Raw genomic sequence first — 18,517 nt, 5'->3', positions numbered from 1 at the left:
GGAAATGTTTCCACATTTCTAGTTGCGCTTGGTACATGTTGGAATGATGCCTCTTGGGGAAACAGTCTGATGCACCAAAACGTCTTGCTATCCTTGCACCGAGCTCCTCTTTTTATGGGATGATAGCAGATACTTGAGAGTGGCACACAGCAAAAGGGATTTCTAGTTGTTGTCAAGTCACTTGCAACATGTGGCAACCTTGTCATACGTGTCCCTTAGCAAGATTTGTTCAGAGGCGGTCTGAGGCTGAGAGTGTGTGACTTGCCCAAGGACACACAATGGGTTTCCATGGCCAAATGGATTGTAATCTAGAATCTTACTCCACTATTTAGACCATGACACAATGATAAATCTTGGGGTAACAGGTGGCTATTGTTAATATGACCATTCTGACATTGTCAGGAACCAGCGTGGCATCATGGGCTGGATGATGACTCTGGAGAGCAAGGTTCAAATTGTGACTCAGCCATGTAAGCTGGGTGGCCTTGCGCAGGTCACACTCTCTCAGCCTCAGAGGATGGCAATGGCAGACCCCCCACGGAAGAAACTTGCCAAGAAAACCCCACGATAGGGTTGCCATAAGTCAGAAATTACTTGAAGGCACACAACAACATAGTCATGGCTGAGGACGCTGCTGGACTACTACTCCCATTGTCCAGAGACCACAGGCGCTAGGGCTGATGGGAATTAAGAGTCCAACATCAGGAGGACTACAGTTTCCCCACCTACAGTACTTTAAACCCTGTTTATTGTAACCCTTGTTTCCTCCTGGTCTTCTTTTGTGTACTTTCCCATCAAACCTCTTGGGACTTTTGTCTTACATGACAAAGCACCATGTCCATAGACAGCATAATATGAAGTCTCAACCTTTTCCACACAAGAACCAGTTGGACAGAAATAGGCCATGTTACCTGTAGTTATGGATCCCACATGGACCTAGATAAATCCTTCAAGCAGAAACTTTCAACGCCCATGGCCCACACTGAACTTTCCTTAGGAGAAACAGGTGTCATCTCTCTCCTAGGAGTAAAACATAACAGGAGGCCATCTCTTACAAGAGAAGCTGTCGCTGATCTGTCAATAACCATCTCAAGAGTTGTGGGTCCAAATGGACACGCAATTTAAGTCGGCGAACCACCCGATCTCCACCTGTTTTAATGCCTTCTTCAAGTTACAACAAAACAATCCCCAAGCAGAGATCTTTTGCAACCCCAAAGCAGTTGTGCTCTTAAACCAGTTTTCTAAATTTTGATAAAGAGTTTTTAGTTCAGGTATTTTCTAGCAGTGGGCAGGATAATAAAAAATTGCTGGGATAATGATGCATGCAAAATGTTTTTGCAGCTTTGTATTGAGTTAAAAAAGAGAGTGAGAGAGAGAAATCACCTTCAACCCAATCTGTTGTCAGAGTTAGATGTATTGAAGTTTCTATTGAACCTTCTGAATAGGATAATGAGTACTCCTAAGAATGAAAAAATGCCCTTAAAGATCCCCCTCTCGAATTCTTTGACAGATGCAAAATAAGGTTACCTCTTTTATTAGATTTACCAGCCGCTTTTAACAAAAATAGACCCTTCTGAATGTTTTCTTTCCCAAACACTAAGAAAACAAAGTCCCACATCCTTTTCAATAGACAGGTGGAGGTGTCTTTGGACATACAGCACCCGATAAACTAGAGATTGGAGAACGTGGCATCCCAAATCCTTCCAGACTACAACTCCCACATCATTCACATTACCGACAAGAGCTGATTTGCAATCAGATCTTGGAAGTGACTTGTTAAAAAGTAGTAGTTCCTAGCAACTAATACCTTCTTAACAGTAACGAAGGTATAACTACTTCACTGCAGTGTAATGCTATCTACTCATTCAGGAAGTGCATGGACAGCGCACTGACCCTTGGGGTCAAACATTTTTTTAAAAGGTCCTTTCCTGGTCCTGAAATGATGGGAGAAGGGGAGAGAGAATGTATAGTGAAAATGCCCCTGATCCTCTAAGAGGGCACTTTGGGACTCTCTCTCTCTATTTACAATGTTTGCACCAGCGGTCCTCCAAAATTGCCGGGGAAGGGACTAATGCACTCCCTAGCCTCCAACGTTTGCCTGCCCCTCTTCTAAATGTTTCTTTTCACAGTTTAGGGTGTAGCCTCCATGGTAGAAGAGAAACCTTCCAACATTTCACAGATGAAAACTGGGACATACGTAGCTGAGCAACACGAAAGTGTGCTCAAAATAGCAAATGTTATTAAGGAGGAAAAACAGACAAGCTAGGAGAGTTTGTAGCAGGTTGCTTCTGCCTGAGCCAACTGGGAAGCGTTCCACTGAAAGAAAACTACATTTTCACTCAGTTGGTAGCCATTTATGTAAGTTGGCGGGGAGGGAGTAGAAGAAACCAGGACATTTTAGAAGCATATGAAAAATAGGGGACAACAGAGGGTTAATCCAGATTGTCTACTAAAATGCGACAGCTGGAGGGCATGGAAAGAATTCCACATGGTTCAAACATTGTGAAAGGGTTTGTTTGTTTTTAATGTAAGGCTGAAATTGTGCTTTTTGAAGACAAGTGAATGTTATAGGACTATTATTATTATTATTATTAAGCTTTATTTATATAGCGCTGTAAATTTACACAGCACTGTACATACAATCTTTTGATTAGACGGTTCCCTGCCCTCAGGCTTACAATCTAAGAAGACAAAACATAAAAGGAGAAGGGAATGGTTGTGGGGAAGGGGATCAGGTTCTGGAGTTCATCTTTCCCTCAGAGGCCTGGACCAAGGCAGATGGACTGGAGGGAAGGCTCTATATCTTAAGGATATAATGCCATGCCGCCTTGTTTTGTGGCCGTTTCTGACTCATGGTGACCCGAAGGCGAACATATCATGGGGTTTTCTTGGCAAGATTTGTTCAAAGGAGGTTTGTCATTGCCGTCCCCTAAGTCTAAGAGAGTGTGACTCACCCAAGTGGGTTTCCATGGCCAAGCTAGGATTCGAACCCTGGACTCCAGAGTTGCAGTCCCGACACTCAAACCACTATGCCATGCTGACTCTCTCCCACCTTTGTTAGTGAACTGCAATTCCAAATGTGAACACACATCTGGATGTGCAATGGAAATCAGAGTATAAATGGCAGCGCATGCGCCACTCTCCTTGGACAACCTTGTGAAACAAATGTATGACGACAAAAATATTGAACCATTCTTCTAGGAGAACCTGCACACATGTTAAGTCTCCAACAGGATGCTGGCATAGATGTAACTAATATCATTTGAGGATTGAGGGAGTTAAAGATGTTTCTAAAGGGTATTTTTTTAAAAAATCTATTGTTGTAGTAACTATCTACTACTACCTTTATAAAGTAACTTTCCAAATTCAGGTTTCAGGCACACAATAGCTGGACGGCCATTGGTTCTCTAGTCTGGAAATAAGTCTTTTAGGTCCAAAATACACTGCAGAAATAATCCAGTTTGAGATTGCTTTAACTGCCCTGGTTCAATGCTTGGGAATTCTAGAAACACCAGACATTTAGCCTTCTCTGTCAGAGAGCTCTGATACCACAATAAACAACAATTTCCAGGATTCCCTAGCACTGAGCCAGGGCAGTTAAAGCGGTCTCAAACTGGATTATTTCTGCAGTGTGTTTTGGACTCCAGTGGCTAACCTCTCAAAAGCCAGTGCTCACTCCTCTGCGCCGGAGACATTCCCATCTGTCTATTTCTTTTTCCTTTTCTCCACCTGGTTGTACGACGGGCTGAGCAACATCGAAACCAGAATCAGGAGCGGGATCAGCAAGTAAGGGATATAGATGGCCACCAAAGTCAAGCGTTCGTGGTGCGTTTGCGGACCGGGATGCTGGGACTTGGAGAAATCGCTGAAGAGGATATGGGCCAAGATGGGAAGCAGGGTGGTAGCCACATGCGTCGCATAGATGATGGCTGGGGTCCGGATCCACTTGCAGTTCCCTGGGCAAAAGACGGAGTTAAAGAAACGTCTCTCAAACATCTCCAAGTTCAAATCCTTTATTCAGAATTCTGAAATCCAAAATATTCCAGACTCCAGAACTGTCCACACGGGTGGCTGCGATAGTGACCCCATTGCTTTCTGATGGTTCAGTGGACACAAACTTTGTTTCATACACAAACATATTTAAAGTATAGTGTGTAAAATGATCTTCGGCCTATGCGTATAAGGTATGCAAGAAACAGAAATGGATTTCATGTTAGGACTTGGGTCCCTTCTTCAACAGATCTCCTTATGTATAAGCAAATAGTCCCAAATCCAACACTAAATCCAAAATCTGAAACACCTCTGGTCCTGAGCATTGACCCAGAATCCTGGGAATGACAGTCTAAAAAGGCACCTTTTGCTATGTTCTGGAAGTTTTAATCTAGCATTTAGGGGAAAGGGACCAAGTTCAGATCCTGTATGTGTGTGTTTGTACCCTTTAGTCACCTGTTGCCTTATAGCGACCCCATACATTTCATAGGGTTTTCTTAAGCACTCTTAAGTGGCTTTGCCAGTTCTTTCCTCTGAAATATAGCCCACAGCACCTGGTCTTTGTGTTGGCCTACTGTCCAAGTCCTAACCAGGGTTGACCCAGCTTAACGTCCAAGATCAGACCAGTACTTTTAGGGCAGTGGTTCTCAACCTTCCTAATGCCGCAACTCTCTAATACAGTTCCTTGTGTTGTGGTGACCGCCAACTATAAAATCGGTTCCTAAGACCATAGGAAATACGTGTTTTCCAATGGTCTTGGGCGATTGTGAAAGGGTCGTTCGACCCCCAAAGGGGTTGTGACCCACAGGTTGAGAACCGCTGTTTTAGGGTATTTAGGATCAACGCCAGACTTACCTTTCCAGAATGCGTAGGCTGCAACAGGGAAGAAAGGCAGCTGGAAAAAGGCTTCGGAGTATATGAAGGACCGGAACCACACTGGTGGGTCTGCCATCATGGGGTCTTTAAATGCACTTGTGTACCAGGCTGACCATTCTGTCAACTTGAGAAGTACAAAAAACAGGTTTAAAAGGTTTTGTTGTTGCTGTTGTGTGCCTTCAAGTCATTTCTGAACTAAGCTATTCTGGGCAGAATTTGTTCAGAAGAGGTTTGCCCTTGCCTTCAACCTGAGGCTGAGAGAGTGTGACTTGCCCAGAGTCACCCAGTAGGTTTCCCCGGCCGAGCAGGAATCAAATCCTGGTCTCCAGAGATGTAGTCCAACACTCAAACCACGCAATACAACACTCAAACCAGGAACTCTTGCAGCACCAAGGCAAGAGTGAGAGAAGGGGTTGTGCACTTGCGAAATGTCTGGCTTGCACAAGGCACCACACTTGCACATGCACCACCTCTGAGAAAGAGGTTAGGTCGGTTTGGCTGGATTCAGTCAGTTCGCTTGCACAACTGTTTTCATTGTCAAGGAAGGAGGGAAACAAGGGTAGATAATGAAAATAATTAGAATAATAGTTTTTTTCTACTACTGAGATTCAATATTGTTAATACACATGCATATATTTTGTGAATTAGATACGTTCCTGTTTCAGTTATTCTAATTATTTTCATTATCTACCCTTGTTTCCCTCCTTCCTTGACAATTATAGTGCAAGCTTGCTGCTCGTTGGTTTGTCTATACAACTGTTTTCATGCCACTGGGCTGCCTCAACAGGTTGTCTCCCAAATCTCTGTCTGAGTTGTTAGTCAGCATAAGAACAATAACACAAGTCAGTGGAGTCTCCTTCTTTGGAGGTTTTTAAACAGAGGCAGGGTGGCCATCTGTCAGGGCTGCTTGGATTGTGAGTTCCTGCATGGCAGAATGGGGTTGGATTAGACAGATTCCAAACCTATGATTCTATGATCAGCATCAGAGCTGGAAAATTTCATTTTATAGACTATTATTTCCAAATTATTTCATAAGCACAGTTTTACATGTTTTATAGTAAAATACATATTGCCCTTACTTGGCCATGGAAACCTGCTGAGGAACCATGTGCAGCTCACACTCTCTCAGCCTCAGAGAGAACCAATGTTGCCAAGAAAACTCCATGATAGGGTTGCCATAAGTCGGAAATGGCTTGAAGGCACACAACAACAACGATTTTGATATATAAACTGACACACACACACAGTAAACCTCTGTCTCTTTTATGTTGGATTTACTCTATCTGTTGCTCTTCTTTTGATCCTCATGTGCCTTAGGGAAGACTTCAATGTATATCAACCAATCCAGTTTTCTTATGGTAAAATATTAACCGCCCAACGTCAGAGATCTTTCTTTAGAAAACCACCGGCCTCGAAGCTGTGCGATAAGTGCTGAGGTGTGTCAACACAGGGGACAAAGGGAAAATCATACCATCATAAAAGTTCTGCCATGCAGGAATACATATTCTAAGCACTCCTGGCACATGGTCTTCCAGCTTCTGTTTAAAAACCTGCAAAGAAATGTATTGACCATGCCTTAGGAGCAGCTTAAGGAGTTGGTCTGGGGAAGAGACAGTTAAGAGGTGATAGGATAGCCCTGCTTAAATATTTGGAGGGGTGTCACATTGAGGATGGAAGCTTTTTTTCTGCTGCTCCAGAGAAAAAAAAAGACACAGAGCAATGGATTCAAACTACAGGAAAAGAGATTCCACCTCAACATTAAGAGGACAGTAAGAGCTGTTCGACAGTGGAAGACACTCCCTTGAAGTCTGGTGGAGTCTTCTTCTTTGGAGGTTTTTAAACAGAGGGTGGATAGCTATCTGTCTGCAGTGCTTTGACTGTGCATTCCTGCATGGCAAGGTGAACCTGATGCCCCTTGGCGACTCTTCCAACTCTACGATCCTATGTCCCGATATTGCTGTTGGCCGACTGTTTTGCAAAAGCATGTATCTATGAGAGGACCGCCTATGAACCATAAAAGGAACAGAGTACCTTCTGTAAATAATGAATATATTTAGTGATGTTTAAAATGAATGCATGGTAGGAAACAAGGGGCATGCGTAGCTCATGGGCATAAGGTAGACTGCAACTTACTGGTTGATCTCTGAATGGTTTGTATTAGGTTTGAAAGGATTTCTGGCTGCCCGATATTAAAGAAAAAGAGACCATCTGTTGGGGATGCTTTGATTGTGAGTTCCTGCATGGCAGAATGGGTTTGGATTGGCTGGCCCTTGGGGGTCTCTTCCAACTCTGTAATTCCATGAATTCCCATGTATTTCCTCCCTAGATGAGCCCAGGGTTTGGACTCTTTTTGGACTACAATTCCCAGATTCCCTCTGCGAACCAATGCCAGCTGGGAGATTCCAGGATCTCCAATCCCAAACTTTTCATGGGTCCCAGACACACTGCAGAAACAATCCAGTTTGAGACCTCTTTAGTTGGAGATTATAGTTTTTGTGAGCCTTCTCTGTCAGAGAGATCTGGTGCCACAATAAACTACAATTCCTAGGATTCCCTAGCACTGATAGACGGATATTATTACTATCATAGCTCCAGAGACATCTAAATATAAGTTACAAAATACAAAACATGGCATAGTAATGGCATAGATAAGAATGTTCAGAGAAGCAATGTTTCTGATTGATAAAGCTCACAGGGATTGCAGCTATAGGTATTGCATTTATCATCCTCTATCCAGAAACATCTGTGTATAAGTTATGAATAGTTACAAATACACATAAAACACAAATACAAAGGTATACAATGACATATTAAAACTAGTCAGAGCCTGCAAAGATGTTTTAAGTGCTATAAGTTTCACAGGGGTTACAGCTGCATGCACTGCATTTAGCCAGCATCATTCCTAACTCTTAATGCTGCTGCACAAATGCTCAATGCCAGGGAATCCTGGGAGTTGTAGTTTTGTGAGATATTGAGCCTTCTCTGTCAGAGAGCTCTGGGGCCACCATAAACTACAATTACCAGGATGCCCCAGCACTGAGCCAAGGCAGTCAACGTGGATTGTTTCTGCAGTGTGTTTGGGACCTTTAGTGTTTAAAATTCTTATGTTTAAGTCTAAAACCCTTTCATATATAGATCAAAGGGGGACACACACACATATATATAGTGTGTTACTTACTTCTTTAGGGTAAAATCCAGGGAGGAGAGCTTGCAAATCGATGAAGAGAGTGATGGGGATGTGAGTGAAGAAATAGAAAGCAAAGAGGAGCTCCAGCAAACGAGTTGCAGCCATTGCTTTGCAAGCCAAGCTCTCTTTTCTTGGATCATGCATGCACTGCTTTCACCCTGGAACAGACCATTTTATTTCCTTTGCATTCATTGGCTGAACCCAAGGGTTGGGGCTTCTCTCCTTGCCTTGCCCCACCCACTTTTAAAAGGGAAACACCCCCCTCCCCACTTTAATTTTTTAAAAGGAAGAATTGTGCAATCTCACTGTTCAAAGATACAAGGAAAATCACAGCTCTGCAGTGTTTTTCCTTTGCATTTTTCCATGCTCCAAAACACACTGCAAACATGATCCAGTTTTTGTATGCCTTGGCTCAGTGGCTAGGGAATCCTGGGAATTGTAGTTTGCAGGGGCACCAGGGCTCCCTTACAGAGAAGGCTCAATGTCTCCCCAAACTAGTTTTCCCCCCATCATGTTTGTGGGTTAGGAAACATGCATCCAAAACACACTGCAGAAACAATCCAGTTTGAGACTGCTTTCACTACTCTGGCTCAGTGCTATGGGATCCTGGGATTTGTAGTTTGAGAGCCAGCATGGCTTACTGGTTTGAATGTTGGACTAGGACTCTGGAGACCTGGGTTTGATTCCTGGCTTGGCCATGGAACCCACTGAGTGACCCTTGGCAAGTCACACTCTCTCAGCCTCGAGGGAAAGCAATGGCAAACCTCTGAACGAATCTTGCCAAGAAAGGTTGATCATCATGCAACAGAATCCTGGGATCTGTAGTTGGCAGAGAAGGGTAAATTGATCACAAAACTACGAATCCTATTATTGCATAGCATGGAGCCATGGCAAGTTAGAATGGTGTCAAACTGCATTAATTCTGCAGTGTAGATATTGCCTGGGAGACCCCTTCACCTCACATCTAGAATAGTCACCAAAAGTGTTAGAAAGCTACCAGATATGTACACATCCAGGCTGAATCTGCACAGTAGAAATAATGCAGTTTTGAACTGCTTTGACTGTCATCCTATGGACTTATGGGATTTGCAGTTTGTTGTGGCACCAGCGTTCTCTTGGCAGAGAAGGCTAAATATCCTACAAAACTACACCTCTCAGAATTCCCTAGCATTGAGCCATGGCAGTTAAAGCAGTCTCAAACTGTGTTAAGTCTGCAGTGTGGCAGCAGCCTGTTTGGTCATAGACCTGCTGCCTCCTCGAATGGAGCAATACAAGACAAATCTTGCTATTCAGGTTTTTCCTGTTCGCTCTCCTTTGTTTTTCAGCTCGCAGCAGCATTTTATGACCTTTGATTTAGACTGACAAATTTGTGCCATCTTCCCACTGTTTTCTTTTTTCCCAACAAAAGCTATTTTAGAAGAGAATTCCAGCAAGTCATTTCCAACTTATGGTGACCTTAATGATGGTCGCACGGGTTGCTCAGGTAGTGACACCTTTGCGGTCTGAGGGTCTGATGTACGCAAACTTTGTTCCATGAGCAAAATTGTTTTAAAATATCATGTATAAAATTACCTTCGGGTTGCGTGGATGACGTCCACACAAAACGTACATTGGTTTCAAGAGCTCAGACTCGGGTCCCATCTTCAAGATATATCATTATTCTGATGCAAATATTCCAAACTTCGAAAAACTCTGAAACATTTCTAGTCTAAAGCATTTCAGTTAAGGGAGACTCAAGCTGTAATATCAATTTAAACAAACAACACGCACAAACCAACACCCAACAATGCACAGTCTTGCTACCATCTTTCCAATCGTTGCAACGGTGGCAAAAATGAGGATGGGACAATGAGCATCTTACCCTCATGCATCATACACTGTATGATTTATTTTACTGCAGTTGTAAGCCACCTCTATGTGGTGGGAGAGGTGGGATAAAGATGATGATGATGATGATGATAATAATAATAATAATAATAATAATTTATATTATTATTATTATTATTATTAATTCCTAAATTATCACTTGGGGGGAAACACATGGGCAAAGTAAAGCTGCTTGGAAATTGAGTACCAAGGAAACCAAAACAAAGCTGCGCTCTGGGGCTAAAACCCAGAGCAAAACGAAGCTGGGATACTTCTGATTCAAGCTGAAAAATGAGCATCTTTACGCTGGCATATAAATGGCCCAAGTGCAAAGGAAAAATGCAGTCGCCAAAAATGCAATGGATGTAATGACAACATGCACAAAACAGACAGTCTAACAGAGGGGCATGGGGTGAAGGAAGGTGAAATGGGCACGCACCTCTATGATTGTGCTTTGCCACTGGGCACACCAACGCAACAATACGCTGTACATCACCAGTGCAACTGTGTGTGGCCAATTATATGGGCGGGCATCAAAATGTTATGGCATTTGGGTGGGAAGAGGGAGGTAACTGGAGGCCACTGGTGGTGTCTTTGTGTGATGGTGCGCTTGCATGGTAGGCAAGCAGAAAAAAATAATACTTACATGGTGCAGCCTGTTGCCGCGTGGTGTGGGTGTCTGGGCCAATGCAATGTGGCAGTTAACAAGGCCAATGCGATTTTAGGCTGTGCCTAGATCAAGGGAAGTAACAGTGCCACTCTATTCTGCTTTGGTCAGGCCCCACCTGGAATACTGTGTCCATTCTGGGCACCACAATTTAAAAAGGATGTGGAGAAACTGGAGCGTGTCCAAAGGAGAGCCACCAAAATGGTGAAGGGTCTGAAAACCATGCCCTATGAGGAATGCCTTAGGGAGCTGGGGATGTTTAGCCTGGAGAACAGAAGGTTAAGAGCGCTGTTTAAATACTTGAAGGGATGTCATATTGAGGAAGGAGCAAGCTTGTTTTCTACTGTTCCAGAGACTAGGACCTGGAAAAGAGATTCCACTAAAACATTAGGAGGTACTTGCTGATAGCAAGGGCTGTTCGACAGTGGAACAGACTCCTTCCTTGGAGTGCAATGGAGTCTCTTTCTTTGGAGGTCTTTAAGCAGAGGCTGGATGGCCATCTGTCAATGGGGATGTTTTGATTTGGATTTCCTGCATGGCAGTATGGGGTTGGACTGGATGGCCCTTGCGGTCTCTTCCAACTCTACGATGATATGATTCTGCTTTTGGGGTTTCGGCCCACTTTCAGATAGCGCACAATAGAATCATGCGCATGAAGACAAATCTAGAATAATGTAACCCACCAAATCAAAGAACTTTACATCTGACAATACCCCTTACTTTACCTGCTGGGTTCTTTGCAAGTGCAACCCCAGTATAACCAGTGGTGTGGCTAGGACTGGTGACTGGGGCTTCTCTAACATGCTAGTTTTCTATACATAGGTTGTTATGGTGGGCCATGTGAGAGACATTTAGTACCACACCTAATTCACATTACACCTACCTCACACTCTGAACTGTTTACTTGGTTCTTTTGAACAAGGAAACTGACCTTTGACTGGGCTAAACCTGAACTGCTTTACAATTCTTACATTAGTTAGGACTCTCAGGGTAAAACCTCCAACATAATCTGCACTTTATGTCTGCAAGGGTTTTATTCGTACTCCTTAGAATCCCATCTTTTGTCCTGAGCTTTCAGCTGATATTTAATTCAAAGATAACTCAAAGCAGTATGTATTGTAGAAGCCTCAAATCCACGATCTGGTAAGAATTCGATTGACAAGAGAATCCACGATCACCTAAGCCAGATGGAGAACAAAACAAAAACACACTCAGCCATGGGAGGTTTGCTTGTTTCAAACGTCACATTTATTGTTTTCACCACTGTACTTCAAAATCTACATTGTACAAAGTGACCCGCAAGTGTGCCACATTTAACAGACCAACCTCTGAGATTTTACCTTTCATACCAGTGTCTTCTTGGGCTCATTTTACATTAAGAACACGCTTCTCATTCAAAGTGAATTGAAATGCTTCAGTTGGTGTGTTGTATCTTTTCTTTAAAAAATTTCTCAGGAGCCGCACAAAAAACAAAGATATTTTCATCATCTTTGTTTGAGAAATTCAACATTTGTCTCTTTCACATCAAAATAATGACTTCATTGAAGTTAAAACTTCCAAAAAACATAACTTAAACTCATAGTTCAGTTCCAGCTCAGATCAATCCTCTTGAAAATACTCTGCTAAATACAGATAACTTACAATAACTTTAACAGTTAATTGTCCATGACAAACATCAAGGTTTCTCTCTCTCAATCTCTCTCTCGCTCAATCTCTCTCAATTTGTTTTTTTAAATATCCCCAGACCGATGTTCAAAATTTAAGACCATCCGTTCGTTCTTTTCTTTGTACAGGTGGAAAAAAAAACAGTCTTCGATTTTTCTTGCCTTTTGTTTAATATAAAAGTTGGAAGGGACATTCAAGTTTTCAAGTCTCCACACCGGACTTAAAAAAAAAAAAGAAGATCATGTGGAGTTAAACAAACCAAGTTGTATATACTCCAGGAGGTAGAGGCCTTCAATTTGTGTTCATATATATATATACATATGCACAGAATAATTCAGTGTTTGAACAGAAACGACACACACAAAAAAAGGAAATTAGCAAAAAAAGGAATAAAAGTTATTTTACTACTCCGACATTTCAAGACTTCCACAGCTTTGCCTAAATGACACAAACACAACGAATGTAATTCCCTATGTGCTTTTCTTCGCTTTTCTTTATCCACCCAAACTTATATCCAGTGCAGGATTTTTAAAATAAAAATAATATTAATAATAATAATAATAAAATCACAAAGTTTCACAGATCTAGAAAATGTGCAAGCTATTTCCTCGCTCTCGCTCTCTCTCGCTCTCCGTCTCTCTCTCTCTCTATACACAGCCATGAGTATCAAGGTTCTTTGAAATAGTAGCCTGGAAATGGGTTTTATTTACACACATTTGCAGGGGCATGCGACGGGTCGGGAGGGGATGCTTTGTGTAAGAAAAGAGCAGAAAAAACCTCTAATAAAAATAGATTAAATATATATATATTTATATATATTTATTTATACCAGGCGGCGGTTGAAAGGAAAGACGTCTCGCCTTTCCTAGTCGCAGCTCATTCTTTCTACTCACCAATGGGAAAACAGCGCATAACCACCACCACAGTGCTAGTGGGAAACGATGTGTAGAGTTGTGACCATCAGGTGGCACTGCCCATCGAAGCTTAGCTAGTGCCATCTGATGGGGATTCATGATTGGTCACAATTGGTTTTTGTATTCCCTCATTTATTCATTATTTTGGTTTAAAAAAAACCCAAATGGTCAGGAATGGATCGATATAAAAACGTCATATGCTTTTGTACAATCTCATTGTTAAGTTGAAGGGTGGGAAAAGAAAGGAAAACAAACCCAGACGCTCCAAACAAACAAAAATCAACCCCAACAATTTCCCCCCCTCCCCCAAATTTTGGTTCAATCTTCTTTTTTGCTCAGAGCCCAGCAAGATCACAGCTGCACTACGAATCACGGTTGGGGGGGGGGGGGAGAGAAAAGAACATGTGCAACTCTGGATAAAATATTTGTCTTCTAAAAGCACAACCCCAACCTTGACAAGATTTAAAAGCCTAGTTAACATGTTCCCCCCCTACCCTTTATTCATATAGCATACAAGGATAGTGGTTGTTAATTTAAAACTTCATTATTAGTAAAAGTACAGTACAAGCATGATTAAACCTCCAGAATTGCAAATCCCAGAATCCAGTGGAAAGCTACATTATGTCTTCAGTAGTACATTTATATCGCCCACGTTCACTCCCAGACCAGCGGAGACGGCGGCATCTCAGATGGCTGAGCCACAGTGGAACTGAAAGGCAACAAGCACACAAGATCAGTGTTCACTTGCAAGAGATCACTAGAATATTCACACAAAAGGCCTAATGATGTACAGTCAACCTTCCACATTTACAGATTTTTGTGGAATTGATTATTCGGTTTTGATTAGTATGTTCTCTCTAGGAATCTCTAGGTCTTCCAGCATGACTTTGCCAGAGGTTGACCATAACGTTGTGCTGGAGAACCTAGAACAGTGATGATGAAACTTTTAGAGATTGAGTGCCCAAACTACAACCCAAAACCCACTTATTTATCACAAAGTACCTTTGGCTTTCTAGTGACAAACTCTGGCGAACTCTGTGTTGGGGCAATGGTGCGTGCGCCAACAGAGAGGGTTTTAAGTGCCACCTCTGGCACGCGTGCCATAGGTTTGCCACCACTGACCTAGAAATTCCTAGATAAAACACTTCTCTAGGTATTTGTAGGTCCTCCAGAATGATCCTTTGATCAACTTCTGGGAGATGTTTGACCATACAGTTGTATTGGAGGATCTGGAAATCCCTAGAGAGGTGTTCTCTCCAGTAAAAAGAATAGTGTTTTTTTAATTTGCAGTTTTTCCACATTCACAGGGGTTGTTCATCACTAACCCCAGAGAATGTGGAGGGACCACTGACATATAGTATGCAACATACACCTTCATCCCTTTATGGTGCAAGGCTCAGTTAGCAAAGGGACCCAGAGGGGTTACAAAGAAAGCACTGTTACTGAAAACCAGAAGTTTGAGTGTGTTTGTTCAGAGAGTGTAATACACTCCGCCACTCCCTCCCTTTGGCTAAAACATTGCTCTCAGCCCTTCTTCCAGTCATTTAACTTTCATATAGAGAGAGCATAGATCTTCCCATGACATCTCAATTCTCACATCTCTTTTTAAACCTTGCTGCCAGTCATTTGTTCACCTGTCTTGTTGCTCAGAGTTACCTTTTCTGCAACCAGCAAATTCCTTCCCTCTCCCCTTCAATTTCTTTCTGACCTTAACACTTCTTATTTTTCTCTCAGCTCAAATATATTCCTTCCCTACCTCCAATTCTATCATGCCAACAGAAGCAGGAACACAGCAAGTGGTCTTATATCAGAGTAGACTACTCAATGCTGGCAAATGCATCTGAGGAAATAGACTGAAGTCTACCAAAACTCATGCTGCCAAATTTCTTTCTTTTTAGTCTCAAAGATGCTAAAATATCTCTCTACATACTGAATGGAATTGGCTTTCCAGGGTCTTGAGCCAAGTGTCATTTCCATGACCTGAGGGTTGCTCCTTTTTACAGGTGCCAAGGACTGAAGGTGGCTCAGATCCAAGTTACCACAAGGACTATATCCTTCCACATGAGCCTGTCCATGTTTTCAGATCGTGGGGTGGGGTGAAAGGAGCCCTGGTGGCACAGTGATTAAATGCTGGTCCTACAGCCACAAGGTTTTAAGTTTGATCCTAGAGGAGGGCTCCAAGGTCCACTCAGCCTTCCATAGGTTGGTAAAATGAGGACCCAGCTTGTTGGGGTCAATTGGCTTACACATTGTAAACCGCTTAGGGAGTGATAGTTCACTGATAAGCGGTATAGAAATGTACTTGCTATTGCTATTGGAGGGAGGATCTCATCTTTACCATGATCCTCACATCTCATGAGAACATCAGGATTCTTGATAGCTGCTCCCAAGCTCTAGAGAGGTTAGACAGGTTATCCTTACTATCTTTCCATAGGAGACCTTGTGGGTTCTAGTTCTTGTAGTGTTCAGACCCAACATCTCTCCTGTTGGCACCAGTTGCTCCTCAGCCTTGTCTAGGTCAATACTTCTTAAGCTATCTGAAGCAGAGGACCAGCAAATTTCTTTTCCCCAAGATGCCAGGTACTAGGACCATATTTGTGTCAACTGACTAGAATTGCTCCTTTCCTGAAAACCTGCTGCAGAACAGAAGCCAATAACTTGCGGACCGGCAAGTCCATGTACCACAGTTTGAATAACACCAGTCTAGATCACTGTTACACACTGGTTGTGATGTTCCTCATTATCAACAATTGGATGAACAATTAGAATATTAGAATCATAGAGTTGGAAGAGACCCCAAGGGCCATCCAGTCCAACCCCTGCCATGCAGGAACTCCCAATCAAAGCATACCCGACAGATGGCCATCAAGCCTCTGTTTAAAGACCTCTAGGGAAGGAGACTCCATCACACTCAGAGGCAGTGTCTTCCACTGTCAAACAATCCTTACTGTTAGGAAGTTTCTCCTAATGTTGAGCTGGAATCTCTTTTCCTGGAGCTTGCATCCATTGTTCTGTGTTTTAGTCTCTGGAGCAGCAGAAAACAAGCTTGCTCCCTCCTCAATATAACATCCCTTCAACTATTTAAACAGGGCTATCATATCACCTCTTACCCTTCTCTTCTCCAGGCTAAAAATCCCCAGCTTGTAGCTTCAAGTAAAAGCTCTAGCACTATGGTAACACATCCATCTCCATGAGCTCAATACTCCATACAGCTGATGTGTTAACACCAGCATAATCCCAGTACAAGCTGTTGAAGACGGAGGAGAGGTGGTTCAGAGGTTTGTCCCTCTAAGACTGCACTCTTCTTGAGAAAAAATGGGGGTTTTGTGAAAGAGCCTTCAGTCTGACATCAGATCTTGCTGGAGAAAGTTGTTTCCCTAGAGGTGGCAACATTCAACTTTCCTTGCCACCCTAAACCCTATTGACTCTGATATTCCAGAGAGTTTTTCCCCTCAACCCTATCTATCATACGTTGCTACTTAGAAGGAGATTTTAAATATATATAGGACCAGCACTTAATACTGTGTAACCTGTAATGGGCACAGTCCACTCTACCAGCTTATTGTGTTACACAGGTACAGTAGATCTCATTTTTGCTAGATATGTAACTAAATGGGCAACAGAATGATGGAGAGCTGATTTACCAAACCTCCATCTTAGATGGCTTTTCACCATGAAATTACCAATTTATAGTATCAAATCAGCCCTACATAGACAGAGTCTTGTGAAATGTTCTAAAGCAACCAACTGCCAAAGGTTCACTATTCTTTTGCAGTGGATTTTGCACATGACAGCACCTCTTGGTTAACAAAACACACTGTAAAGAATTAAGGCACTCAGAAGAATAAATCAGGCATATGGGTATGGGTGTTGCAAAGCCACTACAGGGTTTCTTTAACAGTCACCATACCACTAAAGAAAAAAGGTAAATGAATATCAGATGTGATTACATACAGTTACCTAATAAAGCTCTTAAAAGCAGCAGATTGTGGGTTGATGCACAGAGGTACTCTGCTTCCTTTCTGCTGTTCCAAAATGAACTGATGAATTATTTCTGAAAAATAGAAAGGAATTGCAAGGGAAGAAAGTGAACACGCCTTTGCATAAGCATACAGAAATCTACAGAATATACTACATACAGGAGGAGAAAACATGCCGAACATAAATTTGGATAAATAGATGTGAAAATGATACCCATGCCACCAGAGCTGGATGAAACTGCCAACTGCAGGTGGCCCAAAGCCAAAGCTTATTTCAATTTGAATTTCCCCCAAATGTACAGAAATGCATTTCAAATTGTAGTATTCCAATGGCAACTAATAATCATATCCAACGCACTTTTAAGGGTACCATCCAGTAAAAGGAATTGCAATTGATTAAGCATATGATGTTTAGTCACTACTTGTGCTTAAATCTTGCATACAGGTAAAAATAACATTCTAACACAAACACTGTACTTTAATTTTAGATCATGCATGCTTGATCCCAGTAATGGTATGCCTAACAACAAGCAAAACAGAACAGTAGGTAGTTTGAGTGCTCTGGGAAGTGGTGTTCTGACTGGGACCACAATGCCACAGAAAACACAATGTAGGGAATGCTATTAGATTCAGCCTTGGTTTTAGAAACCCAAAATGGAAGGCAAGAAGCACCTTTCACTAGCTAAGGTCCCTTTGCAGCAGAGATCGCTTGGTCACAGTTAGCCATGCTCTGGCAGGATCCTATACGGATTACTGAAATATGTTGCAGCTGGAGCTGCCTTTGAAACTGTAGCTGGTTTAAAATACAGCAGATGGGTTGCTAACTGGGTGCAGAGAACACACCTCACTGAAGTTAGCAGCATACTATATGCTATACTGGTTCCTGGTTTGTTTCCCAGCAAAAAATCCAAAGGCTGGTTTTTAATCTTTAATGCACTAAAACAAGACCATCTTTCCCACTGAGCAGTATGCTATATTGTGACATTTATGTAAATGGGAATAGACAACAAAACATACTAAACACACTAAACAGAAACCCAGTGAATTCATGAGTGCTGGGCCTCTGCAGCTTTGGTGGGAAGCCAAGTTTTAACTTGGTGCCAAACCAGAAGAAATGTTGGCAGCACTCAAGACTCTATTTGCTTTAATGTTTAGCGTGAGCTACTTTGGGCTCCATCTACCATGGAAAAGCAGCATCTATTTGTACTAAATGTGCATGGTGAGATACAGGTGTCTAAGAGGATGGTTTTCACATTGAGGGCCAGGTAGTCTGCCTGCTCTCACACAGAGTGCGAGTACCACTATAACAACAATTTATGCTCTAACAACAAAAAAACCCCCCCTACATCTCATGCTCTAACAAGTAAAAAAA

At 42.3% G+C, this 18,517-nt stretch overlaps 2 protein-coding genes across 3 annotated transcripts in view; both read right to left on the bottom strand.

The window, feature by feature from the left end:
• Positions 1–1,518: 1,518 nt before the first annotated feature.
• Positions 1,519–8,242, bottom strand: TMEM97 (transmembrane protein 97). The gene is made up of 3 exons (XM_042442500.1): positions 8,045–8,242; positions 4,846–4,990; positions 1,519–3,956 (listed from the first exon to the last, which is right to left on the bottom strand). Exons 1-3 carry the CDS (start codon positions 8,195–8,197, stop codon positions 3,706–3,708), a joined length of 549 nt encoding a protein of 182 aa, XP_042298434.1. The 5' UTR covers positions 8,198–8,242; the 3' UTR covers positions 1,519–3,705.
• A 3,569-nt stretch (positions 8,243–11,811) lies between these two features.
• The window catches only part of NLK (nemo like kinase), a 124,552-nt gene continuing 117,846 nt past the window's right edge, over positions 11,812–18,517 (bottom strand). Inside the window, exons 10-11 of one of the 2 annotated variants that reach the window (XM_042442306.1) lie at positions 17,120–17,219; positions 11,812–13,874 (exon numbers count right to left, since the gene is read on the bottom strand). In XM_042442306.1, coding sequence (XP_042298240.1) covers positions 17,122–17,219 — 98 coding nt within the window. In that variant the 3' untranslated portion in view covers positions 11,812–13,874; positions 17,120–17,121. The remainder of the gene's footprint in view (positions 13,875–17,119; positions 17,220–18,517) is intronic. The other variant, XM_042442304.1, reaches the window with a different exon arrangement.

This window comes from Sceloporus undulatus, chromosome 11, assembly GCF_019175285.1.
Source record: "Sceloporus undulatus isolate JIND9_A2432 ecotype Alabama chromosome 11, SceUnd_v1.1, whole genome shotgun sequence".
In the NCBI taxonomy this organism is placed as follows: Eukaryota; Metazoa; Chordata; class Lepidosauria; order Squamata; family Phrynosomatidae; genus Sceloporus; species Sceloporus undulatus.
Note: the sequence above shows the minus strand (reverse complement) of the source record. Positions and strands in the feature narration are given on the sequence as shown.

Coding starts and splice junctions, on each gene's coding strand:
- TMEM97 (XM_042442500.1), bottom strand. CDS start 8,197: ATGCATGATCCAAGAAAAGAGAGCTTGGCTTGCAAAGCAATGGCTGCA. Junction 4,991..8,044: donor CTGGATTTTACCCTAAAGAA/GTAAGTAACACA, acceptor GTACTTCTCAAG/TTGACAGAATGGTCAGCCTG. Junction 3,957..4,845: donor AGCCTACGCATTCTGGAAAG/GTAAGTCTGGCG, acceptor TCTTTTGCCCAG/GGAACTGCAAGTGGATCCGG.